The 11,733-nt window shown below is 35.7% G+C and overlaps 1 protein-coding gene across 1 annotated transcript; it reads left to right on the top strand.

Moving 5' to 3' along the window:
* The first annotated feature begins 10,689 nt into the window (after positions 1–10,689).
* LOC145396813 (uncharacterized) lies at positions 10,690–11,232 on the top strand. The gene has a single exon (XM_080270101.1). The coding sequence runs from the start codon at positions 10,690–10,692 to the stop codon at positions 11,230–11,232; it is 543 nt and encodes a 180-aa protein (XP_080126227.1).
* Positions 11,233–11,733: the final 501 nt, after the last annotated feature.

Genomic DNA, 11,733 nt, shown 5'->3' with positions numbered 1-11,733 from the left:
TCTTTCCCTTCTCTAGAAACTTTTCCACTAAAGATCTAAGAATGAATATATGATCTACACAACATCTTCCCTTCCTAAAGCCCCCTTCTTCTTCTCCAACTAATTTCTGTTCTTTCTCTAACTTTGTCAATAAGTATCCTACCATACACTTTTCCTATTATACTAAGAAGACAAATGCCTCTATGATTACCACACACTTCTTTTTCCCCTTTTCCTTTGTACAAGGGAATAATTATAACTGACTTCCAATCCTCCGGGACTCTACCTTCCTCCCAGGCCAATCTGCACATCTTCCACATCCATTCTACTACTATCTCTCCCCCATGCTTCAGCATTTCACCACACACTCCATCAATTCCTGGGGCTTTCCCCGATTTAACTTTCTTCATTGGTTCCACAACTTCTATCCTACTGATTTCTTCCTGTCCCTCCCTCCTCCCAGCCATTCCCCAGCCACTTATACTCGCATTACTTCCATCCTCTATGTTCAACAATTCCTTAAAGTGTTCTCTCCATCTGCTCACTTCTCCACTAGTAATCTACCATTTTTATCTTTCACTCCCCTGCTAACTTCACTTCCACCCTGTCTTACTCTCTTCACATCTTTCCAGAACATTTTCTTAGTCCGTCCACTTTACACTCAAATTCCTTCCAAATTTCTCATTCACTCTTCTTATTATCTCTTACTAATCTTTTCACCTCTCTCTTTCCGCCTCTCAACTTCTTCCACGCCCCTATTTCTCATCCATTCATTGTATTCTTTTTTCTTTTGTGCCACAGCCTGCCGCCAACTGCTGAGCTAAAAATTCATACAATCTTATGAGCAAATTTATAAAAGTTCTTTTCAGTACTGTTTTGGGTTGTTTCTTTTTCTTTAGACGTGTATAGCCTAGTTAAAAATATTTTACAATTTCATATTAATATTGCAATAATGTTTTTACCTTCTCAGTCACTTTCTCATGATAATACCTTATCAGTTATCTTTTGTAAGAGATCACATTTCGAGTTAGTTTGGCCAAATATGTACTGTACACTACTATTTAAAATGAAAACATTTTTAATTTGTCGAAAGCACAAAATGCAATTTTAAGTTCCTAGAAATAGATAAAATAAAAATCCTTTTCAACTTAAAATTCCTTAATTTTGCTGTTGTATAATAAGTTTACACTTGTTCTCCTTAAACCCTTTAAATACTTTCTCCTTTTAGGTGTTAATCCTCTCCATTTATGTTACCTCGTTTCTTCATATAGGTTTATTTATTTTTTTCTAAGTATTCTTTCACCCTTTAACAAAAATTTTGAAATTCTGAAACAACTGGTATGCAACAAATTTATATTACATTTGTGAATGTCATTTTTAGTATATTGACAAAAAACTACACTTTCAGCATCACTCCGGTATAATAATTTTGAAGCGGACGTTTTATGTCGTAACAATTTCACTGACATTTTTTTTTAATGGATGTCAGGAGTGCAATGAATTAAGAAAAAAAAAAAAAAAGGCTCTTGCTACGACGAAAATCCTTTCGGCTTAAAGAGACATATAAGTTCATGTCAGGTGTTGGGGAAAATGAATTTTTTGCAAATTTTTCTTCCACTAGTAATGTTCAGACGAACCAAATAAAGTTTCTTTCATATCTCAGAATTGCAGTGATGTCTTTACTTTCTCGCATTCGTTTTTAATTGTGTATCAACTATATTTTCTTTAGCGTAATCCCTGTTCGCCATGATTTTCATCAAATATGGCTTAGAGTTGTCACAACCCACTACAAATTGCCTTTCTATGAACAATTCGTTGGTATATTCAAAATGCCATTTTTCGAGCCATAGTAATACCGATTGAAATACCCTTTCTAACACAATATCTTAGTAATAATGCCACCTAGTTATCAATTGAAAAGCTTTCTCCTTAAGATTTAGAAACTTTATGTTTTATTAATCGTTTTAAGTTTATTGTACTTCATTTCTCCCGCTATCTGAATATATATATATATATATATATATATATATATATATATATATATATATATATATATATATATATATATATATATATATATATATATATATATATATATACATATATATATTTTTTAGCAGTAATTAATTCACCATGGGAAAAGTTTTCAGAATTACTAAAACAATTGGTTGTTCCACAACACGATGAATTTGTACATTTGTAGAGGCTGCATTTTTTACTGTTTCAACCCAAAAACATTTTGAACGACTCAAAAACCGCATGCTTTTTATCGTAACAAGTTCACACCACGGACATGTTCTTCTTTATTTAGTTTTAGTGCAATGAATGAAGTAATGCAAAACACCATCTTCGTAAGGTAAAAATCCAATCAATCCTCACTTTTGTAGGAGTTAGACCTTTCGCAGTGATTTTTACCTAAGGGATATGGATTGTGGTCGAACACGAGCTTCTCGTGTGAATATTATGTTTTAAATTTGATAATTACAATAAAAGAAAAATTAAATCCTTTCTCATGTTTTATTTCAGCGACTTCATCATAAATTGTCACAATGTACACTTCAGATGCTAACGATTGTTATTGGATTTCAATTTTAGATTTTTTTTTTTTATTCTAAAATAATCCTGTTTGTTTCAAAAAAAAATTTGGAGCTCATTTGAGAAAATAGCCAGTTTACAGTTTTTGTCCGAAAATACGTGGCTTTTAACATCACCCTAGTTCATTTTTTTTTAATGGAAAATATAAATGCGATCATGCACGATAAATCTTTATTTTTTTTTCTGATTCGTTTTGCAGTGACGGTTTTACTTGTATTCATTTTTATCTAAATATCGGTCTCCTGAAGTTTCTTTTGTATGAGATCAACGTTTGAGGTGATTTTACATAAGAAAACATGTCTATTGACTTTTTAGTTTTTTTTTTTTTTTTGTCTTTTTTTGGGGGGACGCAGAATATCGAATTCTAATAGTAATATAGATTTAAATATATGAAACTCTAAATTTATAAATTTTTTAGACAACTCTCTCAATAATCAAAACTTTGTGTTCAAACATATCAAATCTTTTTTTTTTTTTTTTGTGGTTTTGTTTCTTCCTTATAGAACTTTTTTTTTTTTTTTTTGTAACCAGAATTTTTTTTAACCTGAAATGTTTTCTGAATTCTATGATTAAGTTGGGTTTCTTTATTGTCGTGTCATCTCGAAGTTATATGTTGATCGTATGTTTTTAAATACTTCCAACAGATAAAAATAAAATCCTTCCTAGCTAATTTTACATTTTTCTTGACCTTTATTAAGCGAATCTTATTGTGCTTAAACACTACTACTACTTGTGATTTTATGATTCTATCTTTCCTTGTTACCACGATTCCAAAGAAATGTTAATTGGATTTTAGATTGAAAGGGTTTTTTTTTTTTTCCAAATTATTTAAGTGTATTTGTTTCATATTTAGCTTTTTTATCTCAAATTACGCGGATCTTAACCACTTCCGGATAATCGTTTTGAATTGCTCCTAGCGCTACGCATTCTAGGAAAGTTCATACAGCATCATTATTTATGTGGATACGAACGGATACGTAAAATGAAAGTCATGTAATATTCACTTGCTAAAAAATCTGACGAGGAACGAAATACAAATGTTTTTTAATAAAAGTATTGTAATGATGTTTTTACTCCCTGGGTGCCAGTAACTCCTGAACGTCTTCAGGTTATCAGAATTAGAAAGTATTTTTCAATGATGTTCTAATATTAACATCAAATTGAGAAGATTCAATATTGAGAAGACTCAATATGCCATATTAGCGGCCTACAGATACAGATTAATATGACACCCATTCTATTTCTGAATTTCTCGCTTCTTTTTGCTACCCTATAATCAAATAACAATTGCCTTAAACACATGTTGCCTGATCTTTTATCGTGTGTATTTTTCATTTTTGGTTACTTCATTTCTTCGAATAGCTGGAAGTTATTCGCCTGCATATGTTTCCAGAATATTTAAAACAATGGTGGGAAATGTATTTTAACAATCTGACCCAAATATATGTGATTTCTTCATCACTGAAGTATATAGCATGATTCAAAATTATACCGACACAAATACAGGGTGAAGTCCTGACATGATAATGAACACATTACCGCAGGTTTTTTTTTTTTTTTCGAAAATAAAAAGTTAATTAGTGACGGGAAAGCCAAATCCAGTACTGTGGCCGAACGATCGAACAATACAAATCAACCCCGTACCCCAACCACATCACCCTCCATTCCTCCCTCGGTTAATCGAGGGTAGTTGGTAAAGTGTCTGAACGCTTTACAATCTCATTCACGGGATTCGAGCCGATCCGTAGGCTTTGATTCGATCCCGTGTCTTCGTGTGTCATGTAATGTCAAATAAGATAGTAGTAACAAGTAATAGTTTCCATTATTTTTTATGACGGTTTACAGTAATCAGTGTATTTAATTTAGTGACAAAACCATAAAAGCCAGTCCTATACATTAAACAACAGAATGACGTTAAATACACTTAATACTAACAGTAGTTGAAAAAAATTACAGTAAAACTAATATTTCCTGGTCAATGAATAAATGAATACTCACAGTGCATACTAAAATAACGTATATAGTATGTAGATGGAAGGTAGGTAATACAAAGAAATTATTTTCTTTTCGATACTAATGAATTAACAGAGTTTAGGGGAGAGTAGGTTAGGTTACATTAAATTATGTACGACGTCATACGTATTTAAAATAAGTGTTCCACCTGGCTATTTCCAACGTCAATGCATAAATTGCAACGGCGAATCAAGGAATTCATCACATTTTGCAACATGTCTGGCCTATCACATTTGTGAACAGCCATTCCTAATTCGCAGCAGTAGTTCTTCACTTTCGACTAAAGTTTCACTGGAAACTGTTCTTTGTGACCTCACGGGATGAAATCCGCAGGGTTCAAATCCGGTGATCTTGCTGGCCATGAAATTAGTCCACCTTGGCCAATCCACCTGCCTGGGAAAGTGATTCAAATAATCTCTTACCACTAAACAGCTATGTGCTGGAACTCAATCGTGCATCAGCCATAGTCGAGGTCGTGTTCGTCAGGGGACGTAATCTAAGAACAACGGTAGTGTGTCATGTAGAAACTCCAAATATGCTGCCCCTGTAAGACGACCATGGAAAACATGTGGCCCTAAGAGGTGGTCACCGAGTATCCCGCACCAAATATTAACTGAAAACCTTTCCTGATATCCTCGGTTCCAGGTAACATGAGGGTTATTTTTATTCCAGTAAAGTTGTATTGAACATACCATTGCGGGTGAAAGTACACTCATCTGTAAAGAATACATAAGTTGGAAAATGCCTGTCTTATGCTACTTTATGCATAAACCATTGGCAGAATTCAAGTCGCCTTGGATAATCATTTGGATTCATATCCTGAACCCGTTGGATATGAAAAGGGTACAGCAATTGTAAGTCAGCAGCAATCGCACGAGTACTAGTGCGTTGATTCTGTGCAACCACCTCCAGAACATTTTCCTCATTATTTGGTGTACGTGATTGACGTGGCTGTCCTGCGTCATTCATGTGCGGAGTAAAACGGCCTGGCAAATGTTGTATGATGAGGATGATGGAGGAGGTAGGTTGCTGCATAAATTCGCGAAGCTACTCTGTCAATTCATGGTTGGCGAAACGTTCCATGGTCTCCAGCCAGTCTGTAAATCATAATTAATAGGGACAGTGTGTGCATCAATGTAATTATCATGCCCCTTTATCATTTCTTTGACGTAGTTTTGTAACTCCATAACTATCGGTTAGGTTAGGTTGGGTTAGGTTAGGTTTATTTCAAATACTTGAGGTCATGAAGCTCGTAATTACATACAGTTTTGTCCCCTTATTACAGAATGAATATTCACACACTTGGGAATGTTCAACGTCCCATCACGAGCATGATACTGCGGCTTAAAGGCTTAGTTATTACATGGAGGAAAAGCCTCAGCAATTTAGTGAAACAGTTGACGACCTTCTCAATAACTGCAATAATCTCATCAATTATTGAAAGGACGTCGTGTTTCCCTCGAATTGCTGAGAATTTTCCTCCGTGTAATAAGGCTTTAAGAAACAAAGCCGTATGAAGGCCGTATGGTCTGTTGCTGCTTGTCTTCCTGTGTAATCCCGTACAAGTATAACGCCATGTTGGCGCTAAGCGACCGCAGGGAGAAGCAGTTTGTGTGTGAAATGTGATATCTTTGTTCTGGGAGAAAAATAAATTCAAATGCTTTTGAACGAATGCGATGTTGAGAGGTAAGCCCCCGTCATCATAAGAATCGCATGACTGAGCATCTGTGAATCCAAAAATGCACATGGATTGCCTGTAATTGTTGCTTTTCAGCGGTGGAACGAATGTGACTTTGGAGGGGGAAGACCCCATGGCTGAAACGACCCCGGCAAGTTAAAGAGCGCAAAAATTTATGGCCATATGCATACTGTAATTTCATCGCGATCCTCGAAACGGTTTGTGTGTATTTGAAATAATGTCTTTAGAAACGAATATGATTATGGAGAACTAGGCTCCCCGACAAAAAAATCATGTGGGCATGTCTGAACGATGCTGAATTACTTTCTTATAATAATTCTCATCTGAATGTCAATACCTCCACCAGTTTATCATTTCATTTAAGGAAATATAGCTTATCGTTGAACACGACCTTTTCAAATGTGCAATTTTTTTTTTTTTAATATGGAGAAAAAAGATGGTTTTAAAACTTCTAAATTTCTAGCCTATATTTATTCAAATGTTCTTATATACCTCATACGGAAGCTCGTCTAGCGTGTGTATCGATTTCTATTTCTATTTATTCTATGTTACAAATTTTTTACTCATGGCTTTCTTTTTTTCTTATGTATGGATCATTTTTTGACCCTCAAATACTTTGAGAATTTTAGAAACGTTTGTTTTTCTTCAGAGTCCATTTATGGAAGTTCTATATTTAGCAATTTGTTCCGTAAAAATATATCGTTAAAGCCATAGTTATACTGAATTGAAAAAATCTTTTCTAACTTTCCCTTTTCTCAAACACCTCCTTTGTGCTTCAGGACCCCGAATGCATTCATTGTTTACATGTGAATATGTTCATTTCTTCCTGTAGCTGTATTTTCTTACCCTAAGCCGCATTTTATCACTTTCACAAATTATTTCTGACTTTCTTATAGCTAGGTGTGTTTCACTACAAATTTTGAGTACATTTTTGAAAGTTGCATATACTCGCAAAACTGTTACACCCCAGAATACTATTTTTTTTTAAATGCTTTGTTCCGTAAGAAGTGCAGGTTTGACATCTTTTATTCTTTAAGCGACGGCTATGATGGCGAAAAAGAGGATATTTACGCTATTTCATGTCAATATATATTTTTTTTTTTTGTCGTGCACGAGAAATATTCTGCCAAGATAAAAAACGCTAAAATTGCTTATCAATCTCATTCATTACTTTTTCTTTTTGGATTATATTTTTGTCAATAACTTGTCAATTTCTTTTATACGCTTTATCACAGAACTGTCATTTTAACTTGAAGGTGTGGTTAATGCTTTAACAAGGCTATAACCTTAATTTTTTATTTAATGTATATTTATCTGGCAAAAGTGGTAGCTGTGAACTTGACCGAGATTCAGTCAGCTGTTCGGGCGAAACGAAACCAGTGATATTTTGTCTGTGCAGTTCTAACTGGTCTCCAATCAACACCATGCAAGTAAACGTGTTACACTGATAATGATTAACGTGTCATACACGTGTAAGGTATATTTATAACCATAGTAATACAACACAGGCTTCCAAATAGTGGTGTGTTCATTCATGTGAGACACACGGGTATCCAAAGCGTGCACCTCCATCACCACCTTGATTTGTGACTAGGGCACCACGTGACGTCACGTATGGAGGTGGAACTAGTTGACCCATTCATGAAGATAAACACTTATAGAGAGTAATCGCTCTTTATCATTCGAATATTCAAGAACATTGGTTTTCTAAGTCAAAACAAACCTATTACAACCTCTAATCTTATACACATTAAATACCGCAGCCAACCACTTGTATCACACGTCCCACCTCGTCCAGTCCCTCCTCACCCACCACCCTTCATATAACTTCCAGATCCCCCTCCTATTGTTCCGCCAACTGTGGTGTGAACCTTTAACTCTCTCACCTGCTTTTGAGTCAGAGGTCGAAGAAATTGAGGTTAACTGTGTGGTAACTGGAATGACGATGGTTTTTTGTGATAATAATGCTAGGTTGCAGGGAAGCCGATAAACCTACGGCATATCTCTTGAGAACTGGTAAAGATTGTTTAGTTCACGACGGTAGTCGAACAAAATAAATCATACCGTTACTCAAGTGTCTCACATGAATGAACGCACCACTATTTGGATGCCTGTGTTGTAATACAATGATTATAAATATATCTACCACGCGTATTACACGTTAATCATTATCAGTATAATATGTTTAGTTGCATTATATTGATTGGAGACCTGTTATAACTGCACATTGAGAAATTATCACTGGGTTTGTTTCGTCTGAACAACTGACAATCTCGGTCAAGTTCACAGCTACCACTGATGCCAAATAAAAAACCATGTTGGTGGACCTGGTGGCCTCCAGTCATCTGCTCGTAAATGTACCTTTGAGGCTGAAGAACACTTTTCTGCCTGCTCTTTTTCCATGTGAAACTATTTTTTTTCTAGGTTACTTCATTAATTTTTTTTTCTTCAGCGAATATTTGACACCAAATGTTTTCTGAATTGTTAAAAATTGGATGTTTACCAAGATAATTAGAGCACATCAACGGAACTTTCCTACACTCCAGTAGAAATCTTTTGAATAACTCGGAAAAAAAATTGGTAGAATTTTTTATCCTTAAATGGGTGGGAAAAGGTCATTTAATGGATCCTTTTCCTATAGAAAAAATTCAGACAATCTCAGGACGATATTCACAAAAGTTCATGTCACCTCATGAACGCAGATTTTTTTTTTTTTTTTTTTTAAGCACGAGAAACTTGGGAACACGTATAACCTAGTAATAAATGTTTGTCAATTTCATATTAGTATTGCAATGATTGTCTTACTTCCTCGTAATCGTTTTATCAGATTGTCAATACCTTCACAATTTCCTATCGTAAAAGCTGTCACAGTTCGAAATATCTTAACCGAATATTTTATATCTTTAAAAAATCTTTTCATATCTTAATTTATAACATTTTTGCTCCTGTATCATGAATTGAAACATTTCACTTAAACATTACAAACTCAAGCTATTTTTGTGTTATTATTTCCCTTCCCTTTTCTGTTACATTAATTCTCTGGATTGCTTAAATTATGGCAGTATTGTTTCACCATCAGATATTTTTCTGAACTTTTGAAACAACTTGCTTAGAATAATTTAGCGTACAACTAAGGAAGTTTAATTTTCAGCAACTTGATCCAAAAATAAATTTATTTAGCATCACTACAGTATAGTTATTCTGAATTACTCCTAAAACAGATCCTCTGTCTTAAGTAAAGGAAGTGACGATTACGATGAATGGAAAAAAAAAAAAAATAGTTCTTGTCAGTTGTCGGAAAATGATTTTTTTTTCGAATCTTTCGTCAACGGGAAGTGTCCATACTTAAGTAGCAGGGTTATTGCGATAATATCTACTTTTAATTTATAAGTGACTGCCAGTACCTCCCTTATTTGCTTTTGAACGTTATCACAGTTCTGTGATTTAATTAAATATGTTTTACGAGTGTACACGAATATTTGTAAAGAATTTTGTTTTAAATGTCACCAGAAGAAATTAGTTCCATTTGAGATCTCTAGTAATCCAGATAAAAGTAATATATTTCTAACTCAAAATTTCTCATTAATATTGAAACTATTTCATCAATTGAAATAATTTCTCCGTAAACATCTGAAATGCCAGTCTTATGAGTGAATCGATTCCGTTTTGTTACGTTAATTCACCTACAAGCTGGATATTTTTTTTTTCTAGCATAATTTTTTCTACCATTAGAAATGTTTTGATTTTTTTTTTTTTTTTTTTTAAATCAGATTTCAAGTACACCCGCGAACCAAAGTTTCGGTACCCCCCTCGGTGGAAGGAAGTGGAAGTCGGGGTTAGAGAGAGGGCAGGTGAACGGACAACCGTGAGTGGTACACTCGAGCCCGAAAATTCGAGACCACGTACCTTAGCTGTCTACGGAAACTGTGCTGGTAACACGGAGTGGGGGAGGGGTCAGAGTATGTGGAATATATACCCCGCCCCCTCACCATCTCTACATGGTTTGATTTGGTTTCATAAGGTTCGTCTGCATTAACCCTTCAACGGCGGGCAAACCTTTATTCACTTTATTTCGTCTGTTTTCTGTCGATTTTATTCATTATGGATAGAGTAGAGGGTCTAGAGGTTAGATATGAGCCTGATAAATCCCTCCAACACGATAGAACTCACTTAAAATAATATCGTCTGGAAATAACGAGGAACAAAGTAACAATTTAGTCACCCGCTATCGACATTGGATACTGATCCTAGATCAAACATATCGCCTTTATCAGTGGAAGGATATTGAGACATGAGTAGTATCAATTGTAGAGTTTAGCTTTTTTTACTAAGGACTGTATGGAGCTGTAATTCGTTCGAGTAACGATTCATTTGTCTCAGATTTATCCGAGGGAATTGTCGTAATGGCGCCTAAGGCCGGAGATCAGTCTCCATACTTCTGCCTACCAGCAAACATGGCTCAAGACCCTCATAAAGTAAGCCTTCGTTCAAGGCTTGTTGCCAAGAGACAAGCAGGACTGTCTGTTGCTGCCATAGCAGAAGATGAAGGTGTGTCACAAACAACAGTTAAGAAATGGTGGACTAGGCGGCAAGCAGAAGGCGATGTGTGTGACCGTCCGAGGAGCGGAAGACCTAGGAAAACAACACCTGAGGAAGACCAGAGAATCAGTGAGCAGGCAAGACGAACACCCATCATCAATGCCATGCAAATCAGGGAGCAGCTTCAGTTACAAGTGTCCAGAAAAACTGTATGCAAACGTCTTCATGAAGCAGGAGTGCATCATAGGATCCCAGCGGAAAAAGAAAAGTTAACTGAGAGGCATCGGAACGGCCGCCTTGTTTTCGCACAACAGCATGTGAACATGGACCTTGAATACTGGGGGCGAGTGATATTCTCTGACGAGAAAACCTTTTCTTCTACTACACACGGACGCCCTCACTTTTAGCGACGCACCGGGACAAGATACAACAGTGAAAACATATATGATGTAGCACGTAGTGGCCACGTGACGAGCAACGTGTGGGGCTGGGTCCATTTATACGGCGTGGGTGAACTGACTGCTATCGACGGGAGACTGACTGCAGAGAAATATATTGAAATATTAGAGGAAGTGATGGTCCCTACAGTTCGTGCTATGGCTATACCTTATCCTGAACGGTTTATTTTCATGCAGGTTAGTATATCAAATACTGTCTACTCCATTTCCATATTCATGTCATATTCATCTGTCAGAAATTATCGCATATTCAACGTCTATAATTTGTCAACTGTCATTATACAACATTACCTATAAGGAGCCATTATTATCCATGTGTATTTGCCATTATTAGGACAACTGCCCCGTCCACACTGCACGAATCGTAAGCCGATGGTTCAGGGACCAGCCGAACATAGATCTGCTGCCGTGGCCAGCTAAGTGTGCGGATTTAAACCCAATAGAAAATTG

This window comes from Coenobita brevimanus, chromosome 39 (assembly GCF_032717465.1).
Source record: "Coenobita brevimanus isolate Jiangsu-jjx chromosome 39, ASM3271746v2, whole genome shotgun sequence".
Lineage (NCBI taxonomy): Eukaryota > Metazoa > Arthropoda > Malacostraca > Decapoda > Coenobitidae > Coenobita > Coenobita brevimanus.
The sequence above is the reverse complement of the archived record's forward strand: the minus strand, read 5'-3'. Positions and strand labels throughout refer to the sequence as shown.

Excerpts from the sequence above, each read along its gene's own strand:
- LOC145396813 (XM_080270101.1), top strand. The coding sequence starts at position 10,690 with ATGGCGCCTAAGGCCGGAGATCAGTCTCCATACTTCTGCCTACCAGCA.